At 41.3% G+C, this 17,598-nt stretch overlaps 1 protein-coding gene across 5 annotated transcripts in view; it reads right to left on the bottom strand.

Moving 5' to 3' along the window:
• Positions 1–17,598, bottom strand: part of GCN1 (GCN1 activator of EIF2AK4) — a 44,289-nt gene that overhangs the window by 11,878 nt on the left and 14,813 nt on the right. For 3 of the 5 annotated variants that reach the window (XM_062589743.1, XM_062589741.1, XM_062589746.1), the window contains exons 20-44: positions 17,419–17,543; positions 16,892–17,070; positions 16,634–16,727; positions 16,395–16,508; positions 16,034–16,232; positions 15,025–15,192; positions 11,834–12,015; positions 10,924–11,004; positions 10,261–10,404; positions 9,135–9,262; positions 8,772–8,961; positions 8,269–8,339; positions 7,312–7,477; positions 6,114–6,308; positions 5,678–5,924; positions 4,930–5,051; positions 4,503–4,617; positions 3,859–4,038; positions 3,295–3,515; positions 2,498–2,566; positions 2,220–2,358; positions 1,892–2,088; positions 1,338–1,480; positions 483–600; positions 118–333 (exon numbers count right to left, since the gene is read on the bottom strand). In XM_062589743.1, coding sequence (XP_062445727.1) covers positions 118–333; positions 483–600; positions 1,338–1,480; positions 1,892–2,088; positions 2,220–2,358; positions 2,498–2,566; positions 3,295–3,515; positions 3,859–4,038; positions 4,503–4,617; positions 4,930–5,051; positions 5,678–5,924; positions 6,114–6,308; positions 7,312–7,477; positions 8,269–8,339; positions 8,772–8,961; positions 9,135–9,262; positions 10,261–10,404; positions 10,924–11,004; positions 11,834–12,015; positions 15,025–15,192; positions 16,034–16,232; positions 16,395–16,508; positions 16,634–16,727; positions 16,892–17,070; positions 17,419–17,543 — 3,803 coding nt within the window. The remainder of the gene's footprint in view (positions 1–117; positions 334–482; positions 601–1,337; positions 1,481–1,891; positions 2,089–2,219; positions 2,359–2,497; positions 2,567–3,294; positions 3,516–3,858; positions 4,039–4,502; positions 4,618–4,929; positions 5,052–5,677; positions 5,925–6,113; positions 6,309–7,311; positions 7,478–8,268; positions 8,340–8,771; positions 8,962–9,134; positions 9,263–10,260; positions 10,405–10,923; positions 11,005–11,833; positions 12,016–15,024; positions 15,193–16,033; positions 16,233–16,394; positions 16,509–16,633; positions 16,728–16,891; positions 17,071–17,418; positions 17,544–17,598) is intronic. The other 2 variants (XM_062589744.1, XM_062589742.1) reach the window with 1 other exon arrangement.

The raw sequence follows: 17,598 nt of genomic DNA, 5'->3' as shown, positions 1-17,598 counted from the left end.
AGAACAGTTTAATTAATGACAGCTTTGGAGTGGTTTATTAAAAACTATACTGTGTTCTTCAGGAATTAGTTAAGAAGGTCACCTGCAGCAAAAGGAAGGCATTACTCAATTCCTCACCGTTCGCTTATCTGCACAAGTACTGGCCAAGAATCTCAGCAGAAGCCCAAAGAGGGTTGGCAAAATTTCACGCAGGGTGCGAGGCGTGTTTGAGACTACAATCTTCCAGACATGTAAGGAGGCTTGACGCACTACCAGCTGGGTGTCAGAGCGGCCCATGTACAGCCCCGCCAGCACCCCATTCCGCCTCTCCACACCAAGAGCATTAATAATAGCCTGTAAAGAAAAAGTACAGAATTTTAAATCATCTACTCCTGAAACTTATTCAAAAAAATTATTTAATAGGCCTCTCCAGCAGGTTTTCCATGCTGATTAAAAAAAGAAAAAGGAAAAAAAAAAAGGTGTAGCAGACAAGAACAGTTTACCTTGTTTGACTGGGCTGTTCCAAAATTGTCATCCTCAGAGGCAGTTTCTGTAGTCATTTTTCCAGTGACTCCCGAGATATGGAATAAAAGATCTCCAAGAAGCTGAACTGAGCTAAATCTAGCAAGAGGAGCAAGTCAAGCATTACAAAATAAGGAAGGTAATCAGGCAGTACCTGTCCAAATATGTCAGCACCTCAAATACAGATGAATGAGAAGCAGTGTGCGTGCACACACACACCCAACACACACACCCAGTGTAGGGGGAGGAACGAATTCCATACCAGAGGGAGGATAAGAGAGTTCCCATATCAAAGCAGTGTATCAAGTAATAGCCTGGACTCTAAAACGAAAGAATACAGCCTCTATCATAAGCATTCACCCACTGCCAGTATCTATCTCAACCCAAAGGCATGGGATAAATGCATTCATCAGCACTCAACTGACAAAAACCTTTTAGTACAACTAATTCTTGAGCAATTGCTCTGAGCTGTGAGCACTCCACTGCACATCTCCATACACAGGAGAACATTAACTTACTCAGCATTTTTAAAAATGAGAAACAATATGTGAGGGCTAAATATGACACACACTGCCTTCAAAGTACTTTTTAGAATCGCTCTCAGAATGAAAATCTAGTAGGAATGCTCTACAGGTATTGGGAATCCTCATCCCTGGCTGGCAGGGCTGCTCAGGCTCAATGCTGTACAGCATCATATTGAACCAACAAGCACAAAGAGATGATGTTCTCTTTTACTTTATAGGTGTATTTGCTTAAGGAGCTATACAGAGTCTAAATCCCACTAGTTTTCCAACCACGAAAGAGAAACGTCTACGGATTACAGGCTTATCCCTTACCTTATCCTCCACAAGTCATCAAACAGGCCCTGCTCAAGTTGCGGCAGAAGCAGCGCAATGGCAGTCTCAGCATACATACTTATGATTCTCTGGCCAGCACGCAGGGCAGTATCCCGCACAAACTCATTTTCATCTGCCAGTGCCTGAACAGAGAGAGAAAAGTGTCTGTGAAAGCTGGTGTTTTTTCAGCACAATGTACAAGACCAGGAGGAAGATAATGAAATGATGTTTTCTCTCTAGCCATTAGAGGTAAGTGATCTATAGAGCTGTAAATGCACGAAGGTGATTTCAAGAAATTACTAGCAACCACAGACAAAAGAGAGCAACAAGTACTTTGGAAAAATAAAACATTTATAATTCTAGTTTTTTTTTTTCTTTTTACGTAATATCTGCACAGCATTTCCATTGTAAGTACATATTTTTTGCATAATATTTTATCCAGCAATGCTGGACAACTCTCTGCAATCTCAGTTATAGGAAATGGTGCTTAATATATTCTAGAGGCTTCTTTTTCTTCTTTAATGGGTAAAACTCTTCAGGCCTCTGCTACATACCTTAAGGATACAGGGGATGATGGGACCAACATAGGGAGTGAACTTGTCTCCAAAAGTAATGGGCAGGTAATTAAACATCATGATATAACCATCCCGTACATGTGGAGCAATATCCACTTTGCTAGCAGTAGCTACAATCTCTGGCATAAGTTTCTCCAGCTTTTCTACTCCCAAACCAGCCATGACTTCAGCCAGACCTGGAGAAGGAAGAAGGGGAGGAGAAAAATAAATAAATAAAGCACACAGATAATGGAGCAACACAAGAAACAACAGGATAATCTGATTTAATAGGAGAAAGTCTGAGCTCAGTATTCAGAGTCAACCTCACCCTGAGCAGCACCGGATCGATCCACTGAGCTCTGCTCATATGTCAATGTCTCCATCAGCCAGGGCAACAAGTCCTCAAAGCATGATTCTCCCATGCCTTTCACCATGGCTCCCAGGGCCTTTGCAGACACCGTACGCACCTAAAACACAAGAGAAACAAATTCGCAAAATATCCAAAGTTATTAAGACAGAGACATCCACCTGATCACAGATCTGCAGAAGATCAGGGTCTATCTTACTGCACTGAAAGGCAAACTGCGTTTGCACAGGAAGACTTACTTCAGGCACAGGATCCAACAGAGATGCTTTCAGTCCAGGAGTGACACTAGGTAGGTAAGGAGCCAAATCCTGAAACAAAGAGCCCAATGAGTAGCAGCTGGATTCCAAATGGAAAAGAAACCTAAGTTATCTTCATGTCAAGGATATTTAGCTCTTTATTATTAACAATCATCATTAACAACCTGAGAGCTTACCCAGCTGCTTTCACAATCATGTAAACAAGGACATTGAATTGTTCTGTTAAGTGCAGAAAACAGCACCATATCTTTGCAGATCATTCAAACTTTGATATTAATCCATGACTTAGCACTTTGTGTCTAAGGAAAATCCAATACTCCTAACCTTTACACAGGGTTTAAATACAGAGGTTGTCAGCACAAAAATTAAATACAGACCTTTAGATTACAGTGAGGTTCTACATATACTTTTCAGACAAAGATTGGATCCGTTTGTAAAGAACTGATTTGGGTTTTGCTGATAGTAGTTCTGCTTGTTTAAGTGTTAAGGCACTTTTCATATGGTAAAAATGACATACCCTTTTGTGGGGGATAAGTCTGGTAATAACTAAGTGAGCAAAACACACAGCTGACAGCCTAAAACACCTGAGAATTTTCACCGTCTTTATGGCCATTATCTGTTAATTTACATACACTAAGTTACAGAAGCGGTCTGGCTTCTAATAGTGTCTATCTTAATAGCAAAATCCCAGAAGCAAATAAATTATCCCTAGAGCTTACTGTATTAGCTTCACCGCAGTAAATACAGCATACAGTTAGAGAGCGCTTTTAGCGCTGTACCTTCTGATCAGTCAGGGAGTACATGTTCCCAATGATCTGGGCAGCCATTTTCCTGGTATCCGTGGAACGGTCTTGAAAAGCTCTCTGAACAATTGGCATGATAAGTGCTAAGGATGGAGCATCAATAAAATGGACAAATTTGGTATCCAGCAGGGTCTGCAGACACTTCTGGGTCTTCCGCGAGGGGTCCGTGAGGGCATCCAACAGAACTGGAGCAATTGCTGCACATTTTTTTAAAGGAGAGAAAAGACTTGATCTGTACATAAAAATGTATGTCAGCATGAGTTGGTATTCTCTCCTGAGATTTTTTTTTTTAAATCCTAAATCAAAAAGTAGCTCAGGAACAGAGAAAATCCTATTGATACTAGCTGATAAAACGGAAAAGTACATTTAAAAAAGCCTTGAAGCACACAGTTGTTGTTGAGCTTTCATGTAATACATATTTAGAAGCAGTTTCACCAGAGGTTTAGGTTTTACCCTAGACACAGTAAACATAAACCTTATTATTATAAACCATGGTCACGTCAGGACCACTCTTGGGCATTACATAGAAACAGTTCTTACCAAGGATTTCTGGATTCCTGATGACAGACCCAATCTGCCTGAGAGCTTGCTGACCTGCCTTCTGCACCTTTACATGAGAATCCGTGAGCACTTCAGTAAGTTTTGGCACAATATTGGGCAAGCAAGAAGAGAGCTGCTTGGGGGCACAGTATGCCATAGCTCCCAGTAGTTCCACTGACCCTGTGCATGAAGTACACAAAAAGAAAATATATATATATACAAACAACAGAGCATTAGAAAGAGATACAAGATTAGGACCATATTCACCTCAAATCCAAATCCACATCTGGTCTGACCCGTCAAAGAGCACAAAGCAGCTGAAATGTGTTAAGCCACTCTATGCCACCTTAAGCCACTAAAATCAATTATTTTTAATACCATGAAAAAGAAAGGGAGAAAAAGGAAACCTCCACTTTTTGGACTACTCATAGATAGATGAGGGGTAAAAAGTGTCCTTTGAATTTGCTACAAAAAAAAGTTGTTGTTTAAATGTGTCAGGAATCATATTTGTATCTCAAAAGCTGTGAATTCCACAACCTCCTTATGAGGCAAACTATCACAGCTATCTATCAGGATGAAGTAACGAGCACGAAAAGTGATAGTGCAAGGAGCCGTGAGCTCTCCACACTCGTGCGAGTCCATACCAGCTTTGGTTCTCCAAGATTCTTCTTCCAGTGCTGCAAGAAGTGATGGCAAAACCAGCTTCACTCCATGAGTACTCAAGTTGCTCATCACTGCTTTCGCACAGTCATCTGCAGCCTTGAAGGGGGAAGAGAAGACAGTTACAAGCTGCGTCACAAAGCGTGTTTTTTTCATTCCTCATTCAAAGACTCGATGGGAACAAAGCTTTCATGTAAAATTTCAAGTCCAACAATACAGCTAGCCAAGTAGCTACCGTCACCAGCCAATGAACTAAGATGCTTTCTGTTACTAAGATCAATTTCTATCAGGCTGTATTGTCCAATGGGATGAATCACCTTCTCAGTTTGTGTAGTTAAAACAGTATTTACATCTCTTCCATTTCTGTTTTCTCCTAACACTGTACGCTCTCACAAATTTGAGGCCTCCTACCTCTCGCACATACTGGTTTCCATCTCCAAAACAAAGCAGCAGGTGGGGCAGCACATGAACCACGTAGGGCTCAAAGAGCTTTCCAAGCATGTTGCAGAGCATCTCAAAGGCAAACAGAGCCCCTAAAGAAACATAAAGCATAGTAAGAGGGAAACATAACTTCATCTGAAGTGGATGGAAAGAGAAGAGATAATCTGCCAATTATCTGTAGAGTTTCCCAAAAGTACTCAAATTTCACAGCTGAAAATCTCTTGCCCTCTTGCACTCATGAGTAGTGCTGTAGTGGGAGTTTCTGATCTTAGAAAGGACGAGGCCCAGTAGCATTAAAACCATGCAACAGGCTTCTGAGTCCTAGCTTAGGTATGTAGAAATAAGGACAGGAAGCATCTAGCAGCAAAATAAATATAATGAGGCTCTGAAAGTCCCTCTGGACCAGCTATATACATAGCATCCCACAAGAAGCAGGAACCCTCTTAGCAACATCTGCCCATGAAAGTAAGAGAGAGTAGAGTGAGCACATCTAGAACCAGAAATTCCTCTTCCAACACAACACAAACAGAACAGTTAAGGCACTAAAATGATCAATGGTTTCAAGACAGATAGTCCCCATTCCCCTCTCTATAAACAGTAGTAAAGGAAATACAGAGAAACGAAGCATAGTGGTTCAAGCATCATTTGAGCTGACCACAATGGTTCAAGATACTAGAGAAATTTGAAGTATTTGGAGGGAAGAGCTCTTGCCGCTCACCCTCTCGCCGACGGAAGTTCTTCTTGTCTTGGATAGCATCAGTCAAAGTGGTCATCATCTCCTGCTGTTTGAGAGACAGGATGCCAAGGCCTTTCACCAGGCCTGCCAGCCCATACGCAGCACCTTTGCGCTCAGCATACTTATCAGATTCTAAAAGCAGCTGCATTAGCTTCTGAATCATTCCTCCTGCATCTTCCTTAATTGCAGGCACCAATGGTGGTAAACAGCTTGCCACTGACTCTTGAACCTGTGAAACAATCCACCAGCTATCAGATCACAAAATATTAATTACCAATACAATTTTCCCCCAGACTGCATCACAATGACAGTTTTCTGTCTCTAGAGCCATTTTTCATCTCTCCAACTTGCCTAAAAGCATCACAGCATTAACCTGCCTCTGTGTGGAACACGAAGACTCCTCTAGGAAGGGACTCACCTGCTGAGATGGTGTGGACAAGGCTGCTATCAGTTTGCCAACAATTGGTTTCACTTTAGGGTCACTCTTGTCCAGATGTTTTGCCAGTGAACCCATAAGAATGACCACGCTCTGTCTGACAGCATCATAACTGGCATCATTAGGAGCATTTTTCAGGAATTCTTCAAACACTGGCAAGAGAGAGTTAACACTGTCCTGAAAAACAAAACCACAGAACTTGCCACTAGAGTCCACTCAGAATGGGATTTGCTATGCTCAGTGGACTTGTTTGTTTTTCTCAGAGCCAACAAACTGAACAATCAAACTGTATTTACAGTTCATTTAATATGTCACATCACATAAAACCTTACACTATCCCCACAGGCAACAAATACTTCCTGCAAGAGAAAAGTTAGCTCTTAAAAATGAGATCCCAGAAATCTGCCAGCACAATGTTTTGCCAGAAGCAATTCAAAGCTACCAGGCAAGAGTGCTAGTTTTAACATCAGCATCTGCTCTTTCACTTGCTCCACTTCTAAAGAGGGAGCAGAAAGGTGGAGAAAAACTTCAACTATTCTAAGAAACAAAAGGAAAGATTGAATAGCATGAAAATACTCCAGTTTTCATCATCTATAAGGAGAGGTCAAAAGGGCAGCTGCAAGATACACACGAGTGAAAATGGAACAGAAACACTGAGGTTAACAGGAATACAAAGGGCTTTCCAAAAGAGGGGACGGGAACACACAGGGATCCCAGAAGCTGATCAGTCTACATCCCTGTATTTCACACTGCTAGAGAAGGACTGGCAGTGAAAAACAAAATGGTCCTCAATTCTCTGAAGGACTGCAGTTGGATTGCAGTTTTAAGTCAATAATCAGCAAGCTTTCCTATTTTACTTCCCCAAGGTTCTGAAAGGGAAGCCTCACCTCTGCAGGATTAAGATCCATAGTCCAATTTTACTTTATTGCTCTAGTTTCATCCCATTTTAACTCAAATTATTTCAGGGCTATTTCTTTTTAACAAGAATGAGAGGGAAGAATCACACTCTCAGTTCACACTAACAGAATGACCGGAAACATGAAGAAATCCCTGCTACATGTTTTCAGCTGTTACTTGTAACAGCTACCTCTATGAAAAAAAAATCTAACGGGGCTCCAAAACAATATTTATATTTTTACTAGATCTGCTTCCACTGCTAGAAAGAAGCATTCAGACTTACCTTGCCATGAGTGTTGAGTGTTGAAAGAGCTGCATCTAACATGCACTTCCTGACTTCAGGATTTCGATCATTCAGGACATCTGGCACAAAGAACTGGAAGAGAGGCTTCACCTGAGAACTGTTCAGATGCTGTGAGAGCTTGTTGAGGGCCAAAGCTATGCCACACCTGTAAAGATGGTGAGCTGAGCTTAATGACTTCTGACAGCATTTGTCTGAGGCCACAGTCACATCTCCTATCAGCAATACATCCCAGAAATTGATACAGAACCACTGTGAAACCAAAGGGCTTCAGAGTGTCAAAGCAACATGCGTTTCACTACACAACCCTGTGCTGCAGGTTCCCAAAAAGGTAAGCATCCTTCAGCTATGCAATGACTTTTATCATGATTAAGCATTACAGATATTCAAGCTAACACAGAGCCAGACACCAGAATCACTTCATCTACCACTGAAATGTGGCAGCTATATAATAGAGGACATCAGCACTGAAGAACAGATTAGTTTAAGGCACACAGCAAGTAAGATTTCTCCAATTAAACCTCTGTAGAGCACATAAGCAGACAAGAAGTAACTATCCAAACTGGAATTTGTCCAGTTCATAAAGATTGGCACTGCTGCTCTTGAAACTATCAATCGCACATTCAGAGGAGGGAATCCAGTGCGATACAGCAGAACCAGACAGTCCGATAAGACTCTGCTCTTATCAGAAGGGCAGACGATATCACGCAGAATTTTGATGGAACCGAAAGCATTCCAGTTTTGTCCATCCAGACTGCTGAAGGGACACAAATATTCTTTACCAGAAGAAACCATGGAACCAAGAGTCAACACAACTGCATGCACTGTGTTCCTTGAACATACCCTTACTTCTCCACCACCTGAACTTTTGAATAAAAATCTGAAACATGTCATTTGGATGCACATGAAGTGATGAGATTAATCTCAAGATGACTATACCTTGCTTCCCATTGGTCAGGTGGTGATTCTGATATCACTCGTCCCAGAGCATCCAAAACTGGAGGTGGCCTCTGCAAAGAGGAAAATTTCACCAGAATGCTTTTTCCAAGGACACGCAAAGAGAATACTGTCAGCTATGCCAGCAATACCATTTTTTAAATACTGCGCAGATACATGATACCTCTAGCAGAAGAGCATAGTAAAAAGCAAGCAGACAGCTAATTTAGGATCTAAGCTAAGGCTTAGGATCTAAACTAAAGCCTTAGACTCCAGCCTCTGCTGTTAGTCGTCTTGTATCCTGTAACATTTCATGTTTCCACCTGCAAAACGGTAGCATTACTGACTGAAAGCTTGAGGACTAATATTACTAAGTTTACGATAAACGTACACATAGCCACAGTGGGCTTCATGCATATCTTCAAGACAGGAGAAAGGAAAAAATGATCAATACAAAACACAGCACAAAGTCTGTGACTGCAACCACTTGGGACGTGACTACTTACATACAGCTTCTCCTGATAAATCTCTGTCAGTTTATTCATGACTGCTGCTGCTTGGTTCTGATACTGAGCTACAGCTCTAGAAAGAGCTTCAGCACCTGCTTGTCTCACTGCTTCTTCATGGTAGATGACATCTTTGATCAGCAGGGAACAAAGATCAGGCTGCAGCTCTAGACCCATGGACTCCCACAGCCTGCAGGTGATAGATCACCCGTTAGCTAAAAAAAAACCACTGCTACATGCAACATCAGGCTGATCTAAAACTGCCCCTCACCTGTAGGGAGCAAAGCCCCTGCCCATGGAGCTCAACAAGACAAGCAGAAGATAGGTCCCCTTACAACTCACTCAGCCAGAAAGAATTCTCACCTCTCTGCCAGCTTCTGAATCTCATCTTCCACATCAAATTTGACTACCCAAAGACGACGCAACAGATTCAGTCCATTCTTTTCATCACTGTCTGGAGTTGGTAGAACCATCTGTAGCTCCATCAGTCCCTGGAATGATTGACAGAAGAATCAATGCAAGTATCTTGTTTTCAGTAAGAGATGCTTTGAAACACTTAAGAGCTTGACTTGGCAAAGGTTTAAATAGTTGTAAGTGTCAAAACTCATGGTTGCTTGTGAAGCACACTACCAGAGTAGTCATCAAGGTCTTGATTAGCTGCTGATAGTAGCAGAGATGGCAAAACACATGAATACTGCTTCACATGTAGGTTGCAGAGGCAACTAGGCACTAAGTTGTGCTCTAGTGACTACGGTCTTTCTAGATGTCATTTTTGAGACTACTACTTCTCTGCCTTTGTTCTTCTCTCTGCACACATCAGTATCATTTTAAGTCAAATCGTATTTCCTCAAACCCAGTTCCTAACCTGCAACGCAACATCTGATCTCTCCTGTCATGCGCTGTCAGTCTCTCCTAGCTTTTTTCACTGGGACAAAAGGAAGATATCACCGGTACCAGCGACCTTCTCACTTGTTAAAGGCTAAACCACTGCTCCAGCGTAGAGAAGCCAGAGTTCTCCAGGAGAGTTAAGTTGAAGTTTGCCTTATGATAAAGCATCCTTTTCCCCTCCCTTTCTACATTCTCAAAAGTGACTAAGCATGAAGCTTTCTAAAACTTGCACAAAGTCTTCAAAAAACACCAGATCCAATTGAGAGGCAGTGATTTTTTTTGACACATTCTATCTTTGAGAACAAACTCTATGCAATCGTAAATAAAAGGTGTTAAGTTGTCTTAGTTATATGAGTTTTAACAACACAAAGGTGTGGACAGGCCCCGGGTACTCCTTTGTGTAAGATAAATCTAGCATAAATCCTTTAATGACAAAGATCTGACGACTTGGAGCTATGGTTCAATAGCTACTGCTTCGTTCTGCAGACACTTTGCACAAAGGATAGCATCACAGCTGCAGCAGTCCCTCCATCACCGTTGGAGTAGATTCACCTCTCAAAAATTAAAGAATTCAGCACGATCCTGAATGATTCCCACCTACCCTGAGAGCTGCATCTCGAACATTCATGCATGGAGATTGCAGGGCCTGAAGTAACACATCAACCTCTTCCTGTTCTGCATAGGCACAGCCATCCTCCCCACTGCTGCTGGCGCACAGCGTCGTCAGTGCATTGGAAGCCAAAACCTGAAACGCAGAGGGGAAGCATTAGAGATTCCACTGCTGACTTCTACTACTTTGCACTTGATCAAGGTGGGCATCAGGCCATTATAAAAGAAATTCTGACAAAACAGTGAAAACAAGAACTGACTAGATCAGTTCAACCCTCTAGCTTTCTGTTATTGACTTTTCTGTCACCCCATCCCTCAGGACAAACTTTGCTGCTGGTCACTTAAGGAAGCTACTACTATTTTTTTTTTTTTTTTTTTTTTTTTTTTTTTTTTTTTTTTTAGAATTGGGCCTTAGAGAAAGAAAATAATGTTGTTTGTGGAAAACTAAAGAATATATTTGGTGCAATAAAATCCACAGGAAAAAAAAGATAACATGCATTTTATGCCAAGAAAACTAAAGTATCATAAACATAGCAGCTGATAATGTATCAATCACCAGCCTCATAGACTTAAACCAGATAGGGGCATTTTCCTGGATTAGACAATGATAAAATTCAGGCAGAATTGTGACTGTGTTATGAAGCTGAGGACTCACCTGTAACCGTGGAGAACCCATTCCAATCACCCTGGTCAGCAGAAGCAGCATGTCCCTCCGGGGCAGCAGCTCCGGTCCATTCTGAAAGACAGACAGGGAGGCGAGGGGCAAGAAAAGTCTTTTGTCTTAAGACTCCAAAGTATCTTGCCCGTGCATGACACTCGCTACTTAAAAACCAAAATCAAAACCTAAGGCTGGACACTCCAAAAACAGAATAGGAAGAAAAAAAAAAAAAAAAAAAAAAACTTACCTTGTTGATTTTGAATTGTCTAATGAATCTGTTTTGTCCAGTTACACATCAGTGTTTCATGTACTGATTGTCTGAACTAATTTGGCTACTCATATAGAATACTGAAATCATGACAGGCAACTTGACAACGGGATATTTCAAGGTAAGAAAATAAAAATTGTGAAATCCTTTGACAGGAAAGTTAGCACAGTATGTAGGTTGGTATTTCCAAAAGCTAAGGGGAAAGTTAGTGAATAAAGAAGTGTCAATTTGTTGATAAGCAGCACTAGTTTTGTAGTGTATATGGCCCAAATGAACCAGCCAAGACACCTTGGAAAACGCATCAGACCTTGTTATAACCCACTATCATACTTATGTATGTTAGCAAGGTTAGAACACATCTTTTTAAACTGACTGCCTGGTCATAAGGGCAGAGAAGATAAAGGATGCAAAACAAGACAGCAGAGAAGAGATTGGAAAACTGCATCAGTGGTATCTACAAAGGTACTGAACAACAAACTTGTGATTATTGTGACACTAGGTGACAACTCAGCAACTCATGCTTCTTCTTGAAAAGCTCTGTTTGCTGCAGTACACAAACATCAATAAGCCATGCCTTACTCATCCCTCGTCGGTATCACTGTTTAGGGAGGTCATCTCCTCCCCACAGCTCTCACTGACCTCATCCACCAGCGAAGCCTGGCCATTTGCCGATGATCTCAGCTGAGCATGAACCATGAGGATCTGCAGAATCTTGACCAGAAACTCTTCCTTTTCTTCACTGTCATAGGGTGTATCAGTCAGAACAGTCTTTAGGAGAGGGAAGACTATGGAAAATGCTGGCGCTGATAATGGGGCAGCACCTGCAAAAAGGAAAAGCAAATTTGTGAGTACAGCTCCTCCTGCCTTTGTTTTACAATATTGGCTGGTGTAAGATTTATACTTTGGCAGTTCCTAAGGGATGTTACCAAGTTCAGCCTTTTAGAAGAACATAAGTGACCAAAAGCATTGCCCCTAGAAACACATGGCACAAGAGACGTTGTCTCCTGGGTATCTGGACTAACATCCTACAGGCAGCATTTAACTTCTTCAAAGCTGCACGCACAGCCTGCCTCATTTAGTTTCTTATCACATTGCCACTTCGCTTAACAGGAGTGGCATTATGACTCCAACAGTGACATTTGGCATTTCAGATCCACCTACTTCTGTTGTGTGTTTCACCAGTGAGCTGGTTTTAGCTAAAGTTATATTAATATAATTTTATACATCTAAATTACTTCCAATGTTTCAATCTAGCAAAAACATATAGTAAACAGAATCAACAATTCAATAGATTAAAGTAAACAGACATATAGAACTGATGTCTTGTCTATCCTGGACTTATTCAAGGGGAATAAAAACACAATCAAATCCACCACACAATCGACCAAGGTTCTGCATTTTTAAAAAAAACAAACTATTATTTAGATTGCATTAACTTGGTATGTACACTCCCCCTGAGACTTTAAATGACTTAAGATAAAAAAAAATTAATATCAATTTTATTTCTGAGCAAGAACATCCACAAAAGGATCTGATACAGTTTAACTAATCCACTTCTAAAGTCAGTTTGTCCCAATTCAGGGGTCCATCTGCCATCTATATTCTTTTAAAACTCTTCCCACCAAGCTAGCTAACTAGTCACTCCAAAGCCTTCAGTTGGATCCTTGAGAGTGAGGTTTCTCTAATTCTGGTGCAAAGCTCAAAATAAATAAAATAAATCTAAATATCTCCCCACCTCTCTGAAAGAATTAAAGCTTTGGGATTCCTGCTGTTAAAAGGTTTGATCCTTCCCTCTCTCAGGGGCTTGGCTATGGAACACAACAAATGTTTTCCAGTCAGTCCAAAGCAAAAACATTAAACAAAATATAAAAGCTATAAAGAAAAAAGTTCTTTTTGTCTTCAAGCTAAATTCTCAATGTTACTTGCTTACAACCTGAGTATGTTTATGGTTAGGTACTAAAATGCCTTCCTGAACATTGTCAGTGGACCTCTAGCTGGAGCCATTTTTTTATATACTGTTAAAACTCAAGTACTACATATCCAGGGAAAGCGTTCAATTCTCCACCCCATCTATGCTGTCAGAGCATGCCGGATTTTAAATTTCCAAGATGCATATGAAGAGCACTGCAGATACAACACTGCAGTATTAGTCAGCTTATGTAGGGCACAGATACTGCAAAAGTAGTTCAAGGGAGAAATATTAAATATCAAACACACTGTGAGCTTCTAATTATTTAATATGAACAGTCTGGGTTAGAACCCCTCCATTCCACATGTGAGACGGGTCTCCCTGAACTTAGGGCTCAGTATCCGTTTGCTTTCAGGCCTTTTTTTTTTTAATTGGCCAGATATTTTCAAGTTTAAGCAACTATCATTCTATGTACAGTCGGAGGGAGAAGGCTTTATCAGAAAAGATGAACCGTTCTATTAACATAGTAGCTAGTATTGCCCAGTATGAATCAAATTATAAGATATATCTTGGCATTTCAGCTATGAATGATAGAATATACCATCCATATTATAAAGAGGTACTTCCCAGGTAACCTAAAAAACTAAACTCTACTAAAAATATTGTAAGACTATGCCCTAAGGCGTCCCAAGAACTTCAAAAATTAGGAAAAAACATTTGCGAATGCAACATGACTTGCCCCAAAAAAGTGTTACAGAACCTACTTCCTTTCTCTTAGTTAAGTAAGTGCTGTAAGAAATCTTGAAGGAGGAGGAGTGAAAATACTTCCCATTACTTTTGGGAAATATGCCTGAAAATGGATTTAGGTGTTAACAAATGTGCAATTAATACAAAAATAAATGACAGAGTGGAGACACAAAGTTATAACTGAGACGTTCAACACCGAAGTGGTGTTCAGTGGGGCCATTTGCTACCACTCAGCTGTGAGGAATACACGTGCCACAGTCACGCAAATGCACACCTGACTGGCAACAGGTATGGAGAGAACTGAATTGCTGGGATAACATACTACAAGGAATCCTAGATTTCCCTTGAAAAAAAATCATAAGCCATCTGCCATAGCACTTTCTGACTAAGGTAGATGATGAACAAATCTGAAGTCTGGACACCTATCACCACAGTACCTCACACACTTTAAGACAACCTAGGCCATCCCTGCCTTCAAAACAGAGCAGATCCACTCTCCCTCTTCTGTACTATTCTCTTCTTTGTGGTGGCAAAAGTATTTGTGCAGCCCTTCATGGAGCAGATTCTGGGATTGTTTAAATCTGGATCAATCCATCAATCCCAGTGAACAAAAAGAAAAAAAAAAAAAGAAGAAAGAAAGAAAGATAAAAAGGTTCATTTTAACCCAGATCATGTTCATGCACTGCAACAATGCCTTACTGTTACAGAGTGGGAAAGAACTGCTGATTCTGCAACCATGCCAGAGTAAAATATTCATGAACTGCAGCACTAGATACCAAACAAGTAGAGGCCACAGGCACTTCACTGCTGAGACGACAGATAAGAAGTAATTATTTTGTCTTACCACTTGGTCTCACTGAATCACTCATGCTAAGTAGTGTTGAAAGGTAAGAATTGTGTTCAGCAAAAAGGAACTTTAATCTTCACTGTTATTTCTGTCTGTACCATTTTAAGAAAAAAAATACTGGTATTTTATTTCTATACTTACTGTACCTGTAACATCATTTCCACTTCTGCCACTGCGAAAGAAAGCTTAATGAGGAAGTTGAGATTTTGATATGCATGAAACGATTGATCTGATTTAAAGGAAAACATGAAGCCTCACCTACAAGACATTATGTAAACCATTAACACTAAAACAGATCACTACGTTAGCAGAGGGAATAAAACCTACAGCATTTTTTACCTGGCTCCCCCTTGCCTGTCCGGCTAGGTATTGTGTGGGCATGCAGCAAGCTAATAACTCTGTTAATTGCAGTAGGCAGCTCTTCTTGGCACCAGGAATCATCTAATTCACATTCTGGTTTCATCAGGCGCAAGGTCACATGGCTCACTAAAGTACCTAGCATGAGAGAATAAAGAATCCTTCAGGAGACTAAAAATAAAAATTTCTTGAGAGAGAATAAATCTCCAGGAACATAGACCAAAGCATCGTAAGAGAGCTCCGGGATATGTCCCAGGCTGCAAAGAGGCACAGGAAGAAGCACAGCCCTGAGGCCTATGGGGAACATCTTCATTCACAATAGTTACAACATCTGCCATGCAAAGACTATTCTGTTGCATCCCCAACAAGAAGCAAACCTTCTTGTTTTGCAACAACTATCAGGAAACTTCAGTGCTTCCAAGCTTCTCTAAGGATGTTAACCGAGTCAAAGGCGTGAGCGCAGCCCGGCAAGCACTGACTTTCATCTTGCTGGAGGAGGTAGCAACTGTAGCAATGACACCACAGCACAGACTTCAGCAGAGGTCATAAGCCATTTGAGGGGCTTACAACCCACTGAAATTTTCAGCACCTATGCCATTTTGCAGTCACCACCACCATCGCCTGTAGCAGCTGATTCCAAGCCAGCCTGCGATGGCCAGTCCTCAGGCCTGCCACATCTTCACTCAACATGCACTCACACCCTCCAAGCTCTCCACTGGTGAGAGAGTCCCACTGCGACCAACTGCTACTAAGAACTTCTCACAATGAGAACAACTCCTTGTCTTTGGAACCAGTCCCATCCAGCAGTAGGATCTCTGGGATGTTACTCTCATCTTCTGCCTAAGCACTGTTCCTGGATGGTTCTTCCTCTTAGCTATGACATACGATCATGATCCATAGCTTGTAAGAGCAAGGATCTCGGCCATCCTGCCATTTAAAATAGATATTCTGCCCTTGAACAGGGACCACAAACACTAACCAAAGGTTTTCAGTCGAGCAGGCATGACACAGGAAGCTAAGGAAAGAAAAGGATCCTTAATCCTTGGAGCAGCCAATGGAGATCTTAAAAGCGGCAAGAAGGAACCAACGAGACCCGGGATGTACTGAGTTAGACCAGGTGGCTTTCTCTTTATAGCAGCGTCCAGGAGGCCCAGGGCTGTTTCCAGTTCATTATCAAGCTGTAACAGAAACAATTCCAAGGGTTAGCATCAGATGGGGAAGGGGTGTGAAGTTAAATCTAATTAAATGAACACTGATTGTTCTCTACACTCTTCTATTTTCCTTTTATCAAAGACTTGCTCATGGTAGCTGCAGTGTTGGCAAAGATCCTCAAAATTTACCTCCTTTAGCCGTTTTCTGATCTGAGACTCCTTTTCCAGCTGTGCATGCATTAGCTCTTTCTGCTTGCTTGTCAGTTGTACTTCATCCTTTATTCCTTTCTTCTTTTTTATTTCCTGTAATAGAGTGCCGTGGACATTATTAACTAGAGGTCTATTAAGATTGTATGTCGTAACAAAACAGGTGAGATAACCTAGTGCCAGAAACATCAGTACTGGCTTTCCTGCTCCCACCAACTCACCTCCTTCAGCTCCAGCTCAATGATCTGTTCCTTGAAAGAATATGCTTTATTCTCCCTCTTCATGTTAGCCTTTTTCATACTATCCTGTTGAGCACTGAGAAAGAAAAGTAGAGGAAGAATCAGCACTGCTCTGGACCAAGATCCAGAAACACAAACCCAAGGTCCAGACAGCATCTGAGAAATCTACTCACCCACTGGCTGCAAACCCACAAGAATCAACCCTCAAGTTCAGAGACAGAGACAAGAAATTAGTCTTACCTCTGTATTATAGACTTGTCATACAGTTCTCCCTCTGGTGTCTTCATGATGGCATATTCCTCTCGAGTAACCTGGCACAGAGCTGGATTTTCCATAGATGCTGAGATGGTGCTAATGAGCTGTGGGAGCACTCTGCCAGGTGAAAGTAGAGAGAGAGATCCCACAGCATTCATGGATGACTATAAAGAAAACATAAGAAAAACACTGGTCAGCATTCCTTGAAATAGTCTCAAAGAAGTATGCCCTGAGGAGGCAGTTCTTTGAAAGCAAGACCCTTTGGGTCATAAATTCTTGTCCAGCAGGTACCAAACTTATCTAGAATCCCAGTCAACTGCTGGTATACATTCTTCTCTTTTCAAATTCCAGCTCCTTTCCACCAGACATGCTCTCTTTGAACCCATCTTTTTTCCTTCCTTCTAGACAGATCTCCTTCCTTATAGACTACTTAAGGCTTAGTCCCCCTTCCAAAAAAATGCTTTTGTTCCAAAGCATCTCTCAAAATGAATTGAAGAAACACAGTTTATTACCTGGTTCTTTGAAGCATGGGTAGTGATTCTGGGTAATATGTCATTCAGGTGTTTGGTAACAAAGTCTTTGGGATCTATCTTCATCTTGATGAGGAGGGCTGGCCAAAGATCAGGATGTACTGCCACTAGCATAAAGAATAAATGGGCCGAATAAATACGAAGCAGACTGCTAATACAATG

The sequence above is a fragment of the Rhea pennata genome, chromosome 17, assembly GCF_028389875.1.
Source record: "Rhea pennata isolate bPtePen1 chromosome 17, bPtePen1.pri, whole genome shotgun sequence".
Classification (NCBI taxonomy): domain Eukaryota; kingdom Metazoa; phylum Chordata; class Aves; order Rheiformes; family Rheidae; genus Rhea; species Rhea pennata.
This window is presented reverse-complemented; position numbering and strand designations above follow the sequence as displayed.